Source organism: Barbus barbus, assembly GCF_936440315.1.
Source record: "Barbus barbus genome assembly, chromosome: 7".
Classification (NCBI taxonomy): domain Eukaryota; kingdom Metazoa; phylum Chordata; class Actinopteri; order Cypriniformes; family Cyprinidae; genus Barbus; species Barbus barbus.
In genome coordinates, this window is record NC_136735.1 from 285001 (window position 1) to 306087 (window position 21087).

The following is a 21087-nucleotide window of genomic DNA, read 5'->3' on the forward strand; positions in this document are numbered from 1 at the left end:
CAGTCACACACGCACACACACACACAGAAAGATAGATACAGTCACACACACACACAGACGGACAGATACAGTCACGCACACACACACACACACACACACACACACAGATACAGTCTCACACACACAGACACACACACACACACACACACACACACACACACAGACAGACACAGTCACACACACACAGACAGACACACACACACACACACACACACGTACACAGACAGACACACACACACACACACACACACACAGACAGACACAGTCACACACACACACACACACACACACACACACACACACGTACAGACACAGTCACACACACACACACACACACACACACACACACACAGACAGACACAGTCACACACACACACACACACACACACACACACACAGACAGACACAGTCACACACACACACACACACACACACGTACACACACAGACAGACACAGTCACACACACACACACACACACACACACACACAGACAGACACAGTCACACACACACACACACACACACACAGACACAGTCACACACACACACACACACACACACACACACACACAGTCACACACACACACACACACACACACACACACACACACACACACACACACAGACAGACACAGTCACACACACACACACACACACACACACACACACACACACACAGACAGACAGTCACACACACACACACACACACACACACACACAGACAGACACAGTCACACACACACACACACACACAGACAGTCACACACACACACACACACACACACACACACACACGTACACAGACAGACACACACACACACACACACACACACACACACAGACACACACACACACACACACACACACACAGACAGACACAGTCACACACACACACACACACACACAGACAGACAGTCACACACACACACACACACACACACGCACACACACACAGACAGACACAGTCACACACACACACACACACACACACACACACACACACACACACACACGTCAGGAGGTCAGTCCTGAGACGCTGCAGTGTGAGGGTGGTCTAAACACTGGTTCACTCTTCCTGATATCAGCAGTGTTATTAACTTGCTCTTCAGTGTCGGCTCCTGTATGTGTGTGAAGAGTGTTTCTGCAGCCAATCACATACATGAACACAACAGCCAATCAGGATCCGCTCTATACAGCAGATGGTTCAGCGTGAGCTCAGCACTCACCAATCGCTTCTCTATAATCAAGTTTCCATCCAGATTTTGTGCTGTTTTGTTATCGACAAAGAGATATGCGTTAAAAAAAACTGTCTACAGCCTGTTTCCATCCAACTGGCCTTTTACCGATAAAATGGTGTGCTAAAAAACTAATTGTCGCATAAGTTTTGGTGTATCACAAAAAAATGTTGCCCTTGAGCTGCTTCCATACATAATTTATCCTATTGCATAAATTATAGGCTAGGCTAGCTTTTCTGCATCCATTTGAAACAAACAAAAGCCTATATTAAATTGGATAGGCCAACATAAAATAATGTTTATTAAGTGTCATGAGTTTGTTTTTTTGTACTTGTTATAGACTAGATAGATTGGCCACTGCTGATAATCAAGCAATGATCATAAACAGTTGCAGTTGTATTATCATTTTTCTGATTAACGTTTATAGGAAATATGAATGTTCATTCCAGTTATTTTATTTCTCCTAACCGACCGTCGTTAAGCCATATTAACCGTTAACCGACAAGATTATGTTAAATTACAATCAAATTGAATTGAAATTGATTGGTGGCTTGACTCATTACAAACACCTACATTAGTTTTCCAGGGATTCATTTTATTCACGCAAACAGCAGCATAAACTACATGAACGTGACCCGCGGCGCTTCTGCCAACAGAGAAAAACATACGCTTTTATTTATAAAAGAAACAGGCCCATATGATAAATATATTTTTCTAAATAATTAATGAATTAACAAAACAAAAGAAAAAAAACTGCAACAATTAGCAGCCTATATGCAGAATTTCGGCTCATTTTTGTGATGCACTCTTGAGAAAGTTTTCCTTTATTTCACAAAAGTAGGTTTTGTTTTTTATTGTGAATGTACACAAATAAAATACATATTTAGAATAGTTGTGAATAATGTCTTACTCTTATATGAGCACAAATGAAGGAGTAGGCTAGTGCAAGTTGTTTCCAGGGGAAAGCAAAAACACCCAAGCGATCGCGCCGGCGCCTCACGCGCAGTTAAGCACAGCCTGTGCATGTCATCATACAATACACTCAGACAGAAATACTGAAGAAACGTGAAACATGTTTTATTTCCCCTCACTCCACAACAAATTTAACGGTAGAAAGAACTCCGAACAAAACAAGAATAAAAATATAAGAAGCTAAGAAGCCAAAAGGAATTCATTGAAACTTCTGTACTTCATAATATGACGGGGTTATGATGCTCGAGCTGAAAGACACGGACTACAGGATATTAACCTGAACACTGCACTGTAAAAAACATTAATAATAGTCATGTAAACGTAGCCTAGCCTGCTAACACCAAATTAAGATGAGTATGTTTGAGAGGTAACTCGTCTTTTCCTTACCATGTGTAAAATAATTGTAGATACAATTGAATCTGATTTAATGTGCTTTTGAACTCCAGGGAAACGGTGCTTTAACGAGAGCAACACATGAACACGAGCTGCCTATAGGCTAATTCTGTCATGTGACTCCACATTTATTTGCATTAAAGCCCCTTTTCTTGACAAAAATTGTTTCCAAACTAATTTTTGCGACATTTGAAGTATTGATATGGAATTTATGCGCTAAAGTTAAACGGAAAAAGATTTTGTCGACACCGGAGAAATGTAATCGATAATTGGCATTTCCATCAGCTATATCGTAAATATTTTAAAGCGCTAAATATTTTTTCACAAAACAATCCTTGGATGGAAACCTGGTTTATGTAGATTTTGGTGATAGGTGCATTTACCCTGAAGAACTGTGCCCTCGGTCAGTGCTGGGCGTATTCGATCAGTCGATCCAATCGTTCGTGAATGAACTAGCTGTTCAGCCCACAAGTTTATTCTGATAAAAACTGAACACACAGCGCTAAGAGGGGAGAGTGAACAATATGCACATGAAGAGACCAAAGCAGCATCCATCAACTAAATCAGTTCATCATTAGTATTAATCTGGACTGCCTCCACTATTTATAATACTGCAGATCTTCACTGGGCCAATCGGTGTAGCTGTAGAAGAGCGGGAGGACAGAGAGAGAGAGAGAGAGAGAGAGACTACAGGCGACTGCATAAATAACAGACAGAGACGATGAGGGAAGAGAGAGCTGCTGCAGTCCTCAGCGCTCGTTCATCACAATGGCTCCGGTGTCCGGCTGGGACTGAAGACGCTCACTGCTCCTCGTTCTTCACCTCCTCATCCTGCGGCTCTTTCTCTGCCTCCTCGTCCACTCGAGCATTGGGCACCCACAGACCCGAGTCGATGCAGCGCTTCATATGCTGTTTGGCCTCCTGCAGAACACACACGTGATCAGAGCAGCCTCAACACAGCCTGCAGCTCGCGTAACACTCTCACACACACACTCTCTCTCTCTCTCACTCACTCACTCACTCACACACACTCAATTCAATTTTCAATTCATTTGCTTTATTGGCATGACATACTTAGATACATATTGCCAAAGCATTGTACATAGCAGAATAAAAACAAAAATATATAATATAAATCCATAAATAAACAAAACAAAACAAATGTAAAATACATCCATATATATATTTATATAAACATTAATGGTACTACTAATGCAGATGTGTTCACTCTTTACTTCTTAGTTTGTGGCATTTATAAATATGTTGTGCTACCAAAGAGGAAGCAGGTCCTTCAGCGAGTAATATTCTTAATTTGAACTCAGGAATAATCTGCTGTATTTGACTGTACAGTGCGTCTCTTAAGGACGTGTATTTGTCTCAGTGGAGGAGAAAGTGTTCCTCCGTCTCAACTGATCCAGATCTACATTTCTTACAGATTCGCTCTTCTTTAGGTAACCACGTCTTTCTATGTGGTCCTCTTTCTATGGCCAGCTGGTGGTCACTCAGTCTGTACTTCGTCAGTAAATGTCTGAGTTATATTCCTGACTGAGATCAGATAATCAGCCAGACTGTACTCTCTGTTGAGTTTCAGATAGCATTGGAGACCACTTTGGTCTTTGGTTTGTTCTTTCCAGTGCTGTATGTATGTCTCCTTCTCTTCATTCATCATTTCTTTGATTCTTCCAGGTTTATTGAGTGCTTTGTTAGTCAGATCTGACACCAGTACACAAAGATGACTTTTTGGGCACTCATTCTTTGTATTTGTAGTGCTTTAAAATGAAGAGAATCTTCAGAACTAGAGTTTAAGTGGATCCAGAACTTTAAAACTCTTGTTTTAATGATTATATTTATGTGGAGACGGTGTTATTAGGTGTGTTTCTGTGCACCTGAAGGATGCTTCTGCAGAACTCTACATGCAGAGCTTCTAAAGGGTGTTTGTGCCAATCTTTATGGCTGTAGTTACTCGTTGGGCCCCAGATCTCGCTTCCATACAGGGCAATAGGCAGTATGACACTATCAGACATCTTTGTCCAGATTCTGATGGGGATGTCTATTTTGAATAGTTTTGTTCGTATGGCATGCAGTGCTTTTACAAGTAATGCTTTTATTGCCAAATTGAAATTTCCAGTGGGAGTTAAAACCAGACCAAGATAATTATATTGTGAAGCATGCTGAAGTGTGGTGTTGTTTAAAGTAAATATATGTTTATGTTCTAGATTTCTGGGTTTGTTCTGAAATATCATTATCTTAGTTTTTTGGATGTTGACTTCTAAGTTCCAATCAAGGCAGTATTTAGTTAAAATGTGAAGGTTGTTCTGGAGACCTTCTGGTGTTTTAGATAGAATTAGCAAGTCGTCTGCATACAGTAAATATCTGACTTCTGTGAGGAATAATTGTAGTCCTGGACTCTGATTGGTCCAGTAGATCGGTCAGTTCATTGATGTATATGTTGAATAAAGTGGGGCTGAGGCAGAAGCCCTGTCTCACTCCTCGCTGTTGAGAAAAATAGTCTGTCCTTTGCTGACCAATTTTTACTGCACATTTATTTTGGTTATACATGTTTTTAATTAAGTCATATATTTTACCCCCTATGCCACTTTGAATGATTTTATAAAACAATCCATTATGCCAAATGGAGTCAAAAGCCTTCTTAAAATCTATGAAGCATGCAAATATTTTTCCCTCTTTCTTTAGGTGTACATGTTGATTTATTAATGTGTGTAGTGTGTGAATATGGTCAGTGGTTCGATGTTTAGGGAGGAAGCCAATTAGAGATTTGCTGATGATATTGTGCTGCTTTAAGAAAGATGAAATCCGAGAGTTGATTATAGAGCAAAATACTTTTGCCAGATTACTGGTTACACATATCCCTCTGTAGTTATTAGGATCTGTTTTGTCTCCACTTTTAAAGACAGGAGAGATGAGTCCTGTGTTCCAGACCTCAGGAGAAACGCCTGAACTCAGAGTCAGATTGAAGAGTTTGAGTAATGCAGTCTGAAGTTCAGGAGAGATGTGTTTAAGCATCTCATTGTTTATGTTGTCAGGGCCACAGGATTTCTTACATTTGAGGGATTTCAGTTTTCCACTAAGTTCTTGTTGGGTTATTGGATAATCAAGAGGATTTTGGTTGTTTTTGATCCATGATTCAAGAGCGTTCAGTTTTTCAAGGACTTTTAACTGGTTGGGATTATTCAGAGAGTCAGTTTGATGTGTATAGAGCTTCTCAAAATAATCTTTCCAAATTTGACCATCTTGTATGGCTAGTTCTTGTGGCTTTGTATTGTTTAGACTGGTCCAAGTGCTCCAGAACTGACCCTGATCTTCTGAAGTGTGTTGTTATAATAATCTAATTTCTTCTGTCTCAGTGTGTTCTTGTATTGTTTCAGAAGTTCTGAGTGCTTGAAGCGTAATTCTGAGTTGACTGGATCTTTGTGTTTTTGATTTGAGATTAATCGTAGCGCTTGTCTTATTGTTTTACAATCATGGTCAAACCACTTTTCAGAAGGTTTATGTTTAGCTCTGTTTTTGTGTTTATATGTGGTAGTTTTATTTAAATTAGCCTTTTTTGCTATATTTTCAAAAATATCATTAATATGTTTAATTGCTAAATGTATTCCTTTCCAGTTATGATCATATGTTGAATTGTTAAACAGTGTTATGGAATTGACTATTTCATTTGACTTCAGTACTTTAATATATGTTTCAGCAGCATTAAGAGTCCATCTATATGGTGTTTTGAGCTTATGTAGATGAATTGGCTTTTTCTGGATCTCTCTTGATTTGATGTTTTCAGCTGAAGAGATAGATCTGGCTGTGATCAGACAGGGGTGATGAGCTTTGACGGTAAGTGCACTGAAATGGGACGGGCTTATATTTGATATGGCATAATCTACAACACTGTTGCCGAGATTTGAGCTATAGGTACATTGTCCACAGGAATCTCCTTTGATTCTACCATTGAGGATATAAAGTCCTAAAGTTTGACACAGGTGGGCTACCTCTTACCCATGCCTATTGACTCCAGTATCCTGGTTATTTCTTCCAGGTAGAGTACTGAAGAGATCTCGGGGTAAATGTGTGAACAGATGTTTATCTCCCGAGTTATCAATATAGGCTAATTCTGAACCGGATCGAGCATTTAGATCTCCACATAGTAAAATTTTCCCCAGAGATTGATACTGATTAATTTCTTCCTGTAAAGTGTAAAACACTTGATTGTCGTAGTATGGGGAATCTTATGGAGGAATATAGACACAGATAAAAAGGTCTTTATCTAGAATTCCAAAGCTTTTATCCAATTTTAACCAAATATGATTTTTGCCTTGCTGTACTGGTGATGTAAAAGGGGCAATGTAATTTATCATCCATATGACTAAACCTCCAGAATCTCTACCACGATGTATTGAGTTGAGTTTCCAGGAGGGCACATGATTTCAGAGTAACTTGCAGGACACTGAGTGGACACATCTGATCTACACCATGTCTCTCTTAGAATTAGGATGTCAACATTTGTGATGCTATTTAAAAAATCTGTGTTTGTGCTTTTTAATCCAAATGTTTTAGAGCACAAACCCTGAATATTCCAAAAGCTAATATTTAACATTTTTATGTTTTTATGCACTCTCTCTCTCTCTCACTCACTCACACACACACACACACTCTCTCTCTCACTCACCCACACACACTCTCTCTCTCTCTCTCCCACACACACTCTCTCTCTCTCTCTCCCACACACACTCTCTCTCTCTCTCTCTCTCTCTCTCCCACACACACTCTCTCTCTCTCTCTCACTCACTCACACACACACACACTCTCTCACTCACACACACACACACTCTCTCACTCACTCACACACTCTCTCTCTCTCTCTCTCTCTCTCACTCACACACACACACTGACCGTGGGGTCCATCCTGCTGATGGCCTCCTGCAGCATCTGAATGTCCTTCTCGTCGAAGCACTTCTGCAACTCCTGCGGGATGAAGCAAGAGTGTTATCGGCGGTCACCCCCACCGCACCAGGGTTTCCTCAGGTGTGTATTTATTCACCCACAGTGTTCTCTGGCAGAAAATGGCCATGTGCAGCAGAAGCGCTTCAGTCAGGATAACATTCCGGCTGACTATAACATCACAACTGACTACATACAGAGTACTCTGAGTCACTACGGGGAAATCAGCTGGTTTATTAATCATGTGAGCGCAGGTACTGATGCACATAAACAGGGACAACTTTTAATGAGGGTTGTTTTAATGAGCTGATACATGCTGATTACTGAATCCTCTGAACAACTGTCTGCAGCTCTTCACCAGAGTGTGTGTGTGTGTGTGTGTGTGAGAGAGTGAGTGTGTGTGTGTGAGAGAGAGTGAGTTAGTGAGTCTGTGAGTGATTGAGTGTGTGTGTGCGTCTGTGTGTGTCTCACCGCAGGCAGCGTCTCGTACACCTCCACTGGATCCAGGCCACCGGGCCCCAGCCGCTTCTGGCGCTCCTCCTCCTCGTACTCCTTCATGGCCTTCTCGATGCGGATCTTGGCTCGTCCCCGCACTCGCTCCTTGAAGGACTCCAGCTCGTCAGTGAAGGCGTCCTGATACTGCTGGTCTGCGGTCTGAACACAGAAGGGAGATCTGCTCATCATGCCCAACTCTCACAGAACCATGCCTCTAGACCAGGACAACTAGATGAGCCCCAGAGACTGATCCCCAGGGAAGACCTCGTCACCTAGACGGCCATCGGTACAAGACCTCGGGAACCAGATGAGTCCTTTACACAAACTGCTGGTTCATCTGCTCAGAGGAGAACTGGACCCCCGACTGAGCCTGGTTTCTCCCAAGGTTTTATCTCCATTCTGTCACCGATGGAGTTTTGGTTCCTTGCCGCTGTCGCCTCTGGCTTGCTTAGTTGGGGACACTTCATTCCAGCGATATCGTGGACTTGATTGCACAGATACTATTAGAACTGAACTGGATGATAACATCACTGAATTCAATAATGAACTGACTTTAACTGAAAATTGAGTGTTTACTATCATTCTTTTGCATTATTGACACACTATTGGTTCCTATTTGATACTGTTAAGTGCTTTGACACAATCTGTATTGTTAAAAGCACTATATAAATAAAGGTGACTTGACTTGACACACACTGCTGATGGATCTCTCCACACACACACCTTGATTTTGGCGAAGAACTGGCGGAAGCAGCCGCGTGGATCCACCTTCAGACTCTTGGCGAGCTCCAGGATGAACTGCATGACGATGGTCTGATGGGCCACCTGCTCCATGAGCGCATGTTTCTGACACACACACACACACACACACACACACAGGTCAATCACAGGTAACTTAAATCCCAAGAATCGATTAGTCTAGCCTGTTTTCAGTTAATGGACAGAACATTGTAGCGCACCTCCCTTTCAATTGATCTCAATAAGCTTTGTGCTTTGGTACTTTAAATATGAAACAAAGTCTCAGATTTCAACTTCTGTCCATTGTATTACAGTATTCAAACTATAAATGCTGTTCTGGCGCTGTTTAATGTGGAGTGACAGATCGCTGGAGCGTCTCAAGGCTGGTTTATACTCGACGCGTCCACAAGTTGGCTTGGGTTTGCTTGGGTCAAATATGACTAGATCGCGGTGTTGGCAGAAGCTCGCTCTGTTTCTGAAGATGCAGGGCTTCAGGGCGACTCTAGCCGAACATGCACGTCTGCGCCGGCGCTGGAGTGAAACAGAAGCAGTTTGATGAGAAGGTCAAACTCCAGCTGCTTTCTGACGCTTTGAGGGAAAACAATGCATGGTTTCTTGCAGTTTTTAATTGAAGTATGTTTTTTTTATTGTATAAAAATAGAATTAGAATTCATGTAGATACTATTTATACACTGCTTTCTTATGGTTGTCTTGTGCTCACAGTCAGCGGAGGCTCGCGGAGCGAGACGCTGGAGCGCGAGGCACACACCAACTGAGCATCTCCTCCGCTTTAATACCAGCTTCAGCACAAAATAAACATGAATGAACATCCAGTGGCAAGTTAAAAGAGAGTACAACTTTACAATCCGTGTCCTGACTCGTGTAATCACTCAATCAGTGCTTTAGACGTCAATGTAACGGTCACGTAACGTCACATTCTCCTCAGAAAATACATATTCGGTGACCATAAACTCATTAGTCAGAAGAATAAACTGTAGAGAGGGGCATTTTGCTAAATATAAGCATCGTATTACATTAATTATCATTTTTGCTGTTCTTCAATATTTAATTTATATTATGACAGCCACCATTTAAATATTTATATTAAAAAAATGGAATTGAAGTAGAAATAATATTATTTAATAGTAACTTTTATTATAAAAGCATCATTAAGTGTAATTTAAGCAGTTGTATAGCCTGAAAAAAATCTTCAGTATTATAGTAATGTACCAACTGACTCTCATGTATATTTTACTGCATTAGAAAAGATTATTTTTTTCCTTTGAATCCTGAAATTTGTGTCAAAACCCAGCCCTAACACACACACACACACACACACACACACACACAGAGTTACCTCCTCCACCTCCAGATCGATGCACATGATGACCAGATAGTTGGCCGTTTCCTCGCAGACCAGGTGAGGATTATCAGACAGGTACTTCTGAGAGTCGTCCCAGCGCCTCAGCATGCCTGCACACACACACACACACACACGTCAGGAGGTCAGTCCTGAGACGCTGCAGTGTGAGGGTGGTCTAAACACTGGTTCACTCTTCCTGATATCAGCAGTGTTATTAACTTGCTCTTCAGTGTCGGCTCCTGTATGTGTGTGAAGAGTGTTTCTGCAGCCAATCACATACATGAACACAACAGCCAATCAGGATCCGCTCTATACAGCAGATGGTTCAGCGTGAGCTCAGCACTCACCAATCGCTTCTCTATAATCAAGTTTCCATCCAGATTTTGTGCTGTTTTGTTATCGACAAAGAGATATGCGTTAAAAAAAACTGTCTACAGCCTGTTTCCATCCAACTGGCCTTTTACCGATAAAATGGTGTGCTAAAAAACTAATTGTCGCATAAGTTTTGGTGTATCACAAAAAAATGTTGCCCTTGAGCTGCTTCCATACATAATTTATCCTATTGCATAAATTATAGGCTAGGCTAGCTTTTCTGCATCCATTTGAAACAAACAAAAGCCTATATTAAATTGGATAGGCCTACATAAAATAATGTTTATTAAGTGTCATGAGTTTGTTTTTTTGTACTTGTTATAGACTAGATAGATTGGCCACTGCTGATAATCAAGCAATGATCATAAACAGTTGCAGTTGTATTATCATTTTTCTGATTAACGTTTATAGGAAATATGAATGTTCATTCCAGTTATTTTATTTCTCCTAACCGACCGTCGTTAAGCCATATTAACCGTTAACCAACAAGATTATGTTAAATTACAATCAAATTGAATTGAAATTGATTGGTGGCTTGACTCATTACAAACACCTACATTAGTTTTCCAGGGATTCATTTTATTCACGCAAACAGCAGCATAAACTACATGAACGTGACCCGCGGCGCTTCTGCCAACAGAGAAAAACATACGCTTTTATTTATAAAAGAAACAGGCCCATATGATAAATATATTTTTCTAAATAATTAATGAATTAACAAAACAAAAGAAAAAAAACTGCAACAATTAGCAGCCTATATGCAGAATTTCGGCTCATTTTTGTGATGCACTCTTGAGAAAGTTTTCCTTTATTTCACAAAAGTAGGTTTTGTTTTTTATTGTGAATGTACACAAATAAAATACATATTTAGAATAGTTGTGAATAATGTCTTACTCTTATATGAGCACAAATGAAGGAGTAGGCTAGTGCAAGTTGTTTCCAGGGGAAAGCAAAAACACCCAAGCGATCGCGCCGGCGCCTCACGCGCAGTTAAGCACAGCCTGTGCATGTCATCATACAATACACTCAGACAGAAATACTGAAGAAACGTGAAACATGTTTTATTTCCCCTCACTCCACAACAAATTTAACGGTAGAAAGAACTCAGAACAAAACAAGAATAAAAATATAAGAAGCTAAGAAGCCAAAAGGAATTCATTGAAACTTCTGTACTTCATAATATGACGGGGTTATGATGCTCGAGCTGAAAGACACGGACTACAGGATATTAACCTGAACACTGCACTGTAAAAAACATTAATAATAGTCATGTAAACGTAGCCTAGCCTGCTAACACCAAATTAAGATGAGTATGTTTGAGAGGTAACTCGTCTTTTCCTTACCATGTGTAAAATAATTGTAGATACAATTGAATCTGATTTAATGTGCTTTTGAACTCCAGGGAAACGGTGCTTTAACGAGAGCAACACATGAACACGAGCTGCCTATAGGCTAATTCTGTCATGTGACTCCACATTTATTTGCATTAAAGCCCCTTTTCTTGACAAAAATTGTTTCCAAACTAATTTTTGCGACATTTGAAGTATTGATATGGAATTTATGCGCTAAAGTTAAACGGAAAAAGATTTTGTCGACACAGGAGAAATGTAATCGATAATTGGCATTTCCATCAGCTATATCGTAAATATTTTAAAGCGCTAAATATTTTTTCACAAAACAATCCTTGGATGGAAACCTGGTTTATGACCGGCAAACTAAAGAAGAGAGAGATTTTCTGATTGTAGCAGGAATTTGAGACCGGAGAAGCTACAGCTCACCGAAATGTTTGATCTGCTTCTCATGTTTCTCCACGAAGCTCTTGTGGTTCTCCTCCTTCTCCTCCTCCGTCTGCTCCTTCTCCGGCTTGACGTTGACGACGCTCTGAAACACAGAAGCAGAGCGTCAGTGGCGTGTCTGGGAGCTAGCGCTAGCGTGTCTCGCACTGCTAGCATACCTTGCTGAAGCCCTCCTTGCTGAGCGTGTCCACGTTCCAGGGCATCTTCTTCTCCTCCCGCCGGTGCTCCTCCATCTTCTTCTCCCAGGAGCGCTCCTCCCTCCTCAGCTGCTTCTCCTCCTCCTGGGCAGAGGTCAGCTGGGCTCTGGTCTCAGGGGTGGAGGCTGAGCTGAGCTCCTGCACTCGCCGCTGTGCCTCCGCCAGCCTCCTGCGGCTCTCCACCAGACCCTTCTCCAGCTCCTCGCCCTTCTGCAGGAACGCCTCCATACGCTCCACCCGCGCCTCGGGGAGAAACACACACACGTCAGTATCACTTACACACATACACAGTAACACTCTCTCTTTCACACACACACACACACACACACACCATGTCAGTTTGGCCTTAATTATTGCACATTAAAGTTTGGTTTTACTTTTCTTAATTTGTGTTTAAACTAACAGAAAACATTAGCCAGGGCTTGACGCTGACCTATTCCCCAACGAGCACATGTGCTTCTAAGTCAAAAAATTTAGGAGCGCATTAAAAACATTTAGGGGCGCAATGCTAATTTTTCAAATGAGGTGTTTTAGCTGAATAAGGGGATACAAAGAGACATTTACAAGCACAATTATTTAATTGATCAGAATACAGAAAGTACACAAGGTTTTTAAATAATTTTACTTCAGACACTATTTAATAGGCTAATTATGTAATTAGTTATAATCCTATTAAACTGTGTCGGTATAACATTCTCACAATAATCATTGAAGCTTTTGTCACGGTCTATGTTTTTGTTTTTAAATCACAATATATAATTTCTAAGTGAAAAAAAGTGTTGTCCTCCTAACAGGTTAAATAACTTTATTAAAGATAACTTACTAAAAGACTTTTATAAAAATATAAAGTAAACAAGTGTTTCAAGATTAGAGTGCAAAAGATTGTTCAAATGAACGAAAGAACAATAGGTAAGTAAGTCCCATTTGTTAACATTAGTTAAAGCAGGTTAACATTAACTAACAATGTGCAATAGCTAATTGTTGCAGTAGTTAATATTCTTTGTTAATGTTGATTAATAAAAAATACAACTATGTTAGTTAATGTTAGCTCCATTGAATTATATTAAGACAACTTTTGATTTTATAATGTATTATTAAAAGTTGAAATTAAGATAGCATTATTAATAAATGCAGTCATTGTTTTTTTCATGTTAACTAATGGAGCTTGTGTTACTGAACAATAATAACGAATCAGTCGTTGATATATAGATAGGCCCACTGTTCTCTATTATAGATCAGTGGATGGGCCATGCTTTAGCTTAGAAAACATAATAGCTCATTAAGTCTTTAAGTAAGAATTATTTGATGCTATTGTGAAGACTAAAGCGAATATAAATATCTAAATGACTGAGTGTGAAACATTATTTACACAGTTTTAGGAAAGTAGCAGCTGATTTGTTTACTGGGTTACCGGGGTAACGGCAGCGGCAGCGCCCTCCAGTGGCGAATGTGCGTCATTCAGCGCGTCTTCACTTTAACTCGCTCCGCTTTTCTTCTCATCTGTGCTCATTTAAATTAAACCGCTGCCTTTTTAGAGTTCTAAAGTAATCATATGAGGCTGCATCGCAATTTTTCCATAAATAAACAGAATAAATTAATACGTTTGTTATAGGCTACTGTATAAGTTAGGCTGTTTTGTATACGCACTTGTGCTCCTAAATACATTTTCCAGTTCGCACGCATCTATTTTTAGTCGCAAATGCGAGTGAAATGCTCGCTCTGTCGAGCCCTGTTAGCTTTGCTGTTATGTTGGTGTTTCTAATAATTTTCACAATTTTCAAATTTGTGTCTGAAATTAATTAATTTCAAATATTCGAAGTTCGAGAACTGTTGAGGCAAAATAACAGAACCCAATTTTAAGTTGATGATGGTGAAGTTGCACATTCTGGCAGTGACTGAATGATAAATGCATGCTGATGTCAAATAATAATGTGTTTTGTATAAAGTATGCCTATTTTCTGATGTTTCTCTTTCTTTGTAGCATTATCAGCTGTGTAGACATTTCATGATGGCCAGTTTAATTTCCTTGATTATAATAATTGTAGCATTGTTTTTAAACTAGTCGTCAAGCTATAACGTAGGCTGTTTGATATTTATCACGTATGACTAAAATCATGCAGGGATTAAAAACAAACTCTGAGCAAAACTTGCTTCTTTCTTTCTGGTAGCCTACCATTTCTGAGGTCTCTTTTGGCCCGTTTTTAACTAAATAAAAATAACTGCTTTATTTATTTAGAAGCAGGGCTAATTTAAATCTCATTTTTGTATTTAAATTTTTATTTAATTAATCAAAATACAACGCTCACAATATAATGTCCAGTGTTGGGCTGCTGCATGATGAGGGGACAGAGCGGAGATAGAAGGCTACTATAATGTCTTCATCCGTTTGCAACTAAATTTCATAGTTTTGAATTTATAGTGCTATATCTCGGCTCAATTAAGCATAATTATACTGTATACACGGTTTAAAAATCTGTAGAAATAGCACACTGTGCACTGTATGAATAGGCTGTGAAGGAATTTGCGTATTTTAATTGTCATGTTTCTTCATCGTTGTACAGTCTGTTTAAATAAATATTCAGAAACACATGCAGTGCTACTATTTGTCTTTTTTTCTTTTTAACTTTTATTCAACTGCGAATCAAAATAGAATAGTCCTATCCCCTAAATAAGGGTAAATTATATTGGAACGCATCTCCAGAATAATCGCATACACAGATGCACGTTGCATTACAGTAGTCAGCGCCGAACAACTGGCAATAAAACATAGACTGAGGGTACAAAAGCGATTCAGTCAAGATTAGGGGTGTAACAATATCCCAAACCGAACCGAAAGATGGCGATACACCACCCACAATACGAACCGCGTAACTCTCCTGGCGTACCGCGGTACTCTCACGCCCCCTGCTGCCCATTGTTGAGGCTAATGGCACTTATCTCTAACTAACTATTCATTTAAACTCATTTTTCTTTGCTTACATTTGATTAAATTGTATTAGTAACGACTAATAAGAGCTTTTTCAATTTTGTTCTAAATATTCTAAAGTTACTGTTTTCCAAGTGCATGTCATTTCCCGTGACTTGGGAGAGAGCGTCACACTCGGTTGCTAGTATCTGCAGGATGGCTGCATAGCACTGAAATCGCAGATACCCCGGACACATTTAAGTCTCCTGTGTGGGAACACTTTGGTTTTCCAGTGGAGAACAGGAATGGAATTCGTGTCGTAGACAAAGCGCACACAATCTGTCGTAACAGTTTCACAAAAGTCTCTTATCCGACAGGAAACACGTCTAATATGCAAGCGCATCTCCGGAGACATCACCCCAACATTGATATAAGCGGCACACGTAAGAAGCCTCAAAAACAGGAAACTGTTCCCACTGCCTTTTAGTGTTGTCACGATACTGGAATTTCTAACTTCGATACGATACCTTGAAAAATATCGATATTCGATACCATTTTCGATACCACGGAGAAAAAAACTGCCACAATATTAAGTGGGTAATTTTTTTAATTTAAAGATAAATGTAACAAGTCGAGAACATGCGGTATATTTTACATGAACAAAAAAATGTCTTGAGGTACTGCATTTGTTGATTTATTTATTAATCTTTTATTAATCTTAGTTAAATGTTAATTGAAACTGACGTTTACTAATACATGTACTAATTAAAATCCAAAGTTATATTTGCTGATATTCTCATTTGCTTCATAACCAAAATATTTCCAGATATAGGGCCCTATGAAATCCCTTTTATTTTTCCCCAAATTCCGTTAAAAAAATTCTACATTCAATTCTTTCCATTTTAATTTTTCTGGACTCTTTTTTTTTTTTTTTTTTTAATGGTCAAATTAAATGCTATTAATCTAAAAGCATGTCTAATTCATTAAAATCATGAAAATTATACAATTTAATTTATTAAAAGTGGAACAAAAATGACACGTTTAGGGCCGTATGAAATGTTTTATTTTTTTCTCACCTTATGTTTTATTGTTACCAAATTCTGTGTTTTAGCATGTCTATTATTTGAATGCATACAAACTATTTATTTATTCTTACAGTAGCCTTATGAAATGTGTTTTCCCCCTCAGAAATTCTGTGTTGTGTATTTAAATTTTACTGGATATCAGATGAAGGCATAAAACTATTTTAATTAATTTATATTTGAATTAATGAAAATTAAACATTTACATTTTTGGCAAATGAAGGGGATTTACTATTAAAAGTTAAATATTTTGTGATTATTTCTTTAAAAAAAATTAACAGTAGTAAGTAGTAGTATTATTATGTACATTCTACTAAATAATAGTAATATAGCCTATTTCTGGCACACAGTCTTTAATAGGCTGTTAAACTGAACTTTTATTTTGACGGGTTGCCGTGAATACTTCTAAAGTTCTGTGTGTGTATGATATGACGCTAGTTTTACTCAAATTAAATGGTAAAATGCTGGTAAAGTGCTTTCAGATCAGTTCTGGAGATATTGTTGATGTATTTATGTCCTCATTGAGACGGCAGACGCTGAAATCACCGCGAGCGCCACATTAGTAAACACAACCGCACGTGCAGCACATTCACACAGAGACGCGCAGAACATGCAGGATTCATATTTAAATCCACTTTTGCAGCTTAATATTTACAGATACTAGTCCATATCGCGATGTGATTTAAGTGTAATGACCTACTTTTGATTAATTCATCCAAACTTTGACAAATTCCGTGACATTCAGCGTTAAACTGTAAATTCTGTGTTTATGACTGGATTCCGTGGCGTTCTCTGCATCGCGGAGATCATAGATCCCTACAGATAGCGCTCCTGCTGTGTTCTTTAACAACCAGAGCACTCATCTTTCTATTCACTTCACTTGTGCTATTTAACCAGAGCGAAGGAGACGAGTGCGGTCACGTGTGGTGCTTGTGCACGCGCCTCTGGAGAGAAGCTCGGCTAGTATCGGTGTATCCATACTTCGGGAAATTAATATTGGTACCGTTCAGATATTTCAGTATCGATATTTATCGAAATATCGATATTTTTGACAACACTACTGCCTTTAGAATGAAGCTGCAAGCTAACTCCGGCTGAGCTCAAACAAGTACAAAGGCAATAGGTGTTTTCATGGCGCTAGATATGCGGCCGTTTTCCGTTGTTGAGAACGACGGGTTCACACATTTGCTAAGTGTGTTGGAGCCAAGATACCAATTACGGAGCCGACTGCAGAAAAAGTTAAGTCAAGTTATTGTTGTTGTTATTATTGAGTTAAGTGAATCTATTGTTTCGTGGGATTTCTGGTAAGATGATATGAACACTACCCCCACAGCAAACCGAACCATGGCTCCAAAACCGTGAACCGAACCGTGCCGCCGGTGTATCGTTACACCCCTAGTCAAGATCCGTGAGGGATTTTCAATTGAAAGCCCAACTCAGAAATAACATGAATACATCAGACAGGCAAAAATATAAAGTAATAAATAAGTTAATTTTAATTATTATAAAATAGATTTTAAGAGTCTTAGATGACATTTCTCACGACAGAATCAGGGAAACCCATGGCTCTTGTCCTCTTAGACTTGAGCAATGCATTTGACTTAGTCGACCACAACCGTCTGCTGTCACGCCTGGAGTCTTGTGTAGGACTTCGTGGTATGGTTTTACAGTGGTTTTGTTCTTATTTGTCAAATACATGTTTTACTGTTCAAATAGGGCATTGTGTTTCTACTGACATTCCTCTTGGTTGTGGTGTTCCCCACGGTTCGATCCTTGGGCCCATGTTGTTTTCAATGTATTTGCTCCCCTTGGCCTCCATTTTTAAAAATACGGTGTCTCCTTTCATCTATATGCTGATGATACCCAGCTTTATTTTCCCCTACAGCGTAATAATAAGCATTCTCTTCAACCATTGTTAGATTGCTTAAACTAATTTAAGCTATGGCTTTCAAGATATTTTTTACACCTGAACGAAAACAAATCAGAAATTATTTAGTTTGGTCCTAGAGAAAATGTTGTTTTTAATTTTCATCTTTGTTTCCTCACTCCATATAATACACAGTGTGCCAGGAACTTGGGCATTTTATTTGACTCCAGTTTAAAGTTTGATAAACAGATTTCTGCTGTAGTTAAGTCATGTTTTTATCAACTTCGCCTTCTCAGTAAAGTTAAGCCCTTCCTATCTAGGAGAAATCTTGAAACAGCTATCCATGCCTTTTTTATTATTGTAACTCTTTGTATTTTGGTACTATTTAGGGAAGTCGTGGCCTAATGGTTAGAGAGTTGGACTTGTAATCCAAAGGTTGTGGGTTCGAGTCTCGGGCCGGCAGGGATTGTAGGTGGGGGGAGTGAATGTCCAGCGCTCTCTCCACCCTCAATACCACGACTGAGGTGCCCTTGAGCAAGACACCGAACCCCCAACTGCTCCCCGGGCGCCGCAGCCACTGCTCCGGGTGTGTGTTCACTACTGAGTGTACACTTGGATGGGTTAAATGCAGAGCACTAATTCAGAGTATGGGTCACCATACTTGGCCACACACATACTTCCTTTCCCTATTTTAATGTCCCTACACTGGCTTCCTGTCAAGTATAGGATTGATTTTAAAATCTTATTATTAGTTTACAAAGCCGTCAATAACCTGGCTCCTCATTAAGTTATTAACTGATCTGCTGCTTCCGTATACCCTGTCTAGAACCTTGAGATGGTTTGACCTTGGCCTACTCATAGTCCCTAGAGTTAAACTTAAAAATCGCGGTGATCGCGCCTTCACTAATGCGGGACCGAAGCGTTGGAATAGCCTTCCTCCCTTTATCAGACGTGTCCCATCTATTAGTATTTATAGATCTTATCTAAAGGCATATTTGTTCACCATGGTTTATAACAATCCTTAGTATGTTTCCTGGGTTTTTTACCGTACTCTGTACTGATGTTTCTGATTTTATTTGTCTGTTGATTTCCTTGTTACTCTTATTTTATTTGTGTTTTATTCTTGGTAAAGCACTTTGATCAACCTTGGTTGTGTTTAAATGTGCTCTATAAATAAACGTTGTTGTTGTTGTCAAATGAAAGCAATGGAGCAGCGGCCAAATCAGCCAGCAGGACACAGGGATCTTTCCTGACCGATGCAGGAGCCGTTTACGCTCGGTCCAGTCCAGTTTGAAAATAAACGCCATCGGCTCGGACTCGGGTCTAATGGCATCAGGTCTTTCTTTTAAAAAAATATAGTTTATGCACCCCCCCCTCCGCCGACAATAATCACTGACTCAAACCCACAACCCTCGGGTTACAAGCCTGACTCTCTAGCCATTAGGCCATGGCTGCCCCCCCACCAACCCTCACGCACGCGCACACACACACGCACCCCTACACAATTGTGTGTGTGTGTGTTTGTGTGTTACCTGGTGTCTCCAGCGGAACAGGCTCGGTGTGTGTGTGTGTGTGTGTGTGTGTGTGTATGTTTATGTGGTTTGAGGACACAAATGTGTATAATGACATGGGTATGACAGAGGTATTACAATATGAAGGTGGTTTATGAGGACACTGCCTATGTCCCCGTAATTCAAAAGGCTTAAAAAACATACTAAATGGTGTTTTTTTGAAAATCTAAAAATGCACAAAGTCTCCTGTGAGGGCTAAGTTTAGGTGTAGGGTTGGTGTAGGGCAATAGCACACACAGTTTGTTCAGTATAAAAACCATTACACCTATGGAGAGTCCCCATAAACCACAAAAACCAACGTGTGTGTGTGAGTGTGTGTGTGTGTGTGTGTGTGTGTGTGTGTGTTACCTGGTGTCTCCAGCGGAACAGGCTCTGTGTGTCGATGTTTGGGTGAGTATCATCTTCATCATCAGAAACCTCGATATGATCCCACACACTGTAATCGATGGTCGTCATGACGGTCACTTGCGCGTCTGCTCTGTTATAAAGCCGCGTGCAATCGCTGTTATTATTATTATTATTATTAGAAGAGTTCTTATTGTTATACTGCTGTGTGTTTGTGTGTCTCGCGCAGCGCCGCTCTTTCTGGAACTCTCCTTCACTTCCGCCCACAGTGACGTCATCGCCGAGCGCCGCGAACCAGCGGACGTCACTGTCTGGAGACTTTATTATTTTTATTATTATTTATCACCCTAAGCCACTGAATAGCGTTCGTCTTTGACCTGTTCAGATACAGATATAAAATATAAAATTCAGAGTTACTAAACTGACTAAATCCTGTGACTTTCTTTGTCTCTCGCAGAAGAGAAATGACAGCAATCATAATATATAAATATAAATAAATATATATATATAGGCAGGGCCGGAGTGGGATCCATTTTCAGGCCAGGAGTGTAATGCTGAAGACCAGCACGCACCTATCCCCATCAACCCCCTCCCCCCGTGGACGAATCTGGATAAATGAAGTGACACATCTGTTACTATCCTGTTATATTTATTTTTGACATGTTTTAATAAAAAATAGGAATAATGTAAATATGGCCATAAATATCAATAACAAATCACATGCTGAGTTTTCTGCAACAAAGAGTCCAACTGTTACATTATGAAGAAATGGTTTGCATTCAAACAAAAATAAAGTAGTACAGTAAGAA

The 21087-nt window shown here is 39.7% G+C and overlaps 2 protein-coding genes and 1 long non-coding RNA gene across 3 annotated transcripts in view; 1 reads left to right on the top strand and 2 right to left on the bottom strand.

Moving 5' to 3' along the window:
- The window catches only part of ears2 (glutamyl-tRNA synthetase 2, mitochondrial), a 23123-nt gene extending 19703 nt beyond the window's left edge, over nt 1–3420 (bottom strand). The window contains exon 1 of the mRNA XM_079421750.1: nt 2984–3420. Coding sequence (XP_079277876.1) covers nt 2984–3155 — 172 coding nt within the window. The 5' untranslated portion in view covers nt 3156–3420. The remainder of the gene's footprint in view (nt 1–2983) is intronic.
- Nucleotides 1–21087, top strand: part of LOC306872868 — a 147638-nt gene that overhangs the window by 22147 nt on the left and 104404 nt on the right. The window lies entirely within an intron of this gene.
- On the bottom strand, nt 1235–20585 carry LOC306872867 (hsp90 co-chaperone Cdc37-like). The gene is made up of 8 exons (XM_079421753.1): nt 20282–20585; nt 12470–12751; nt 12294–12396; nt 10138–10253; nt 8766–8888; nt 8019–8201; nt 7500–7571; nt 1235–3521 (listed from the first exon to the last, which is right to left on the bottom strand). The coding sequence occupies exons 1-8, from the start codon at nt 20387–20389 to the stop codon at nt 3402–3404; spliced, it is 1107 nt and encodes a 368-aa protein (XP_079277879.1). The 5' UTR covers nt 20390–20585; the 3' UTR covers nt 1235–3401.

What these genes read in the sequence shown, in the direction of transcription:
- LOC306872867 (XM_079421753.1), bottom strand. Translation starts at nt 20,389, where the DNA reads ATGACGACCATCGATTACAGTGTGTGGGATCATATCGAGGTTTCTGAT. An exon ending in TCGATCTGGAGGTGGAGGAG is followed by an intron (nt 8,889 to 10,137) that starts GTAACTCTGTGT and finishes TGTGTGTGTCAG; the next exon opens with AAACATGCGCTCATGGAGCA. An exon ending in AGTTCTTCGCCAAAATCAAG is followed by an intron (nt 8,202 to 8,765) that starts GTGTGTGTGTGG and finishes TTCTGTGTTCAG; the next exon opens with ACCGCAGACCAGCAGTATCA.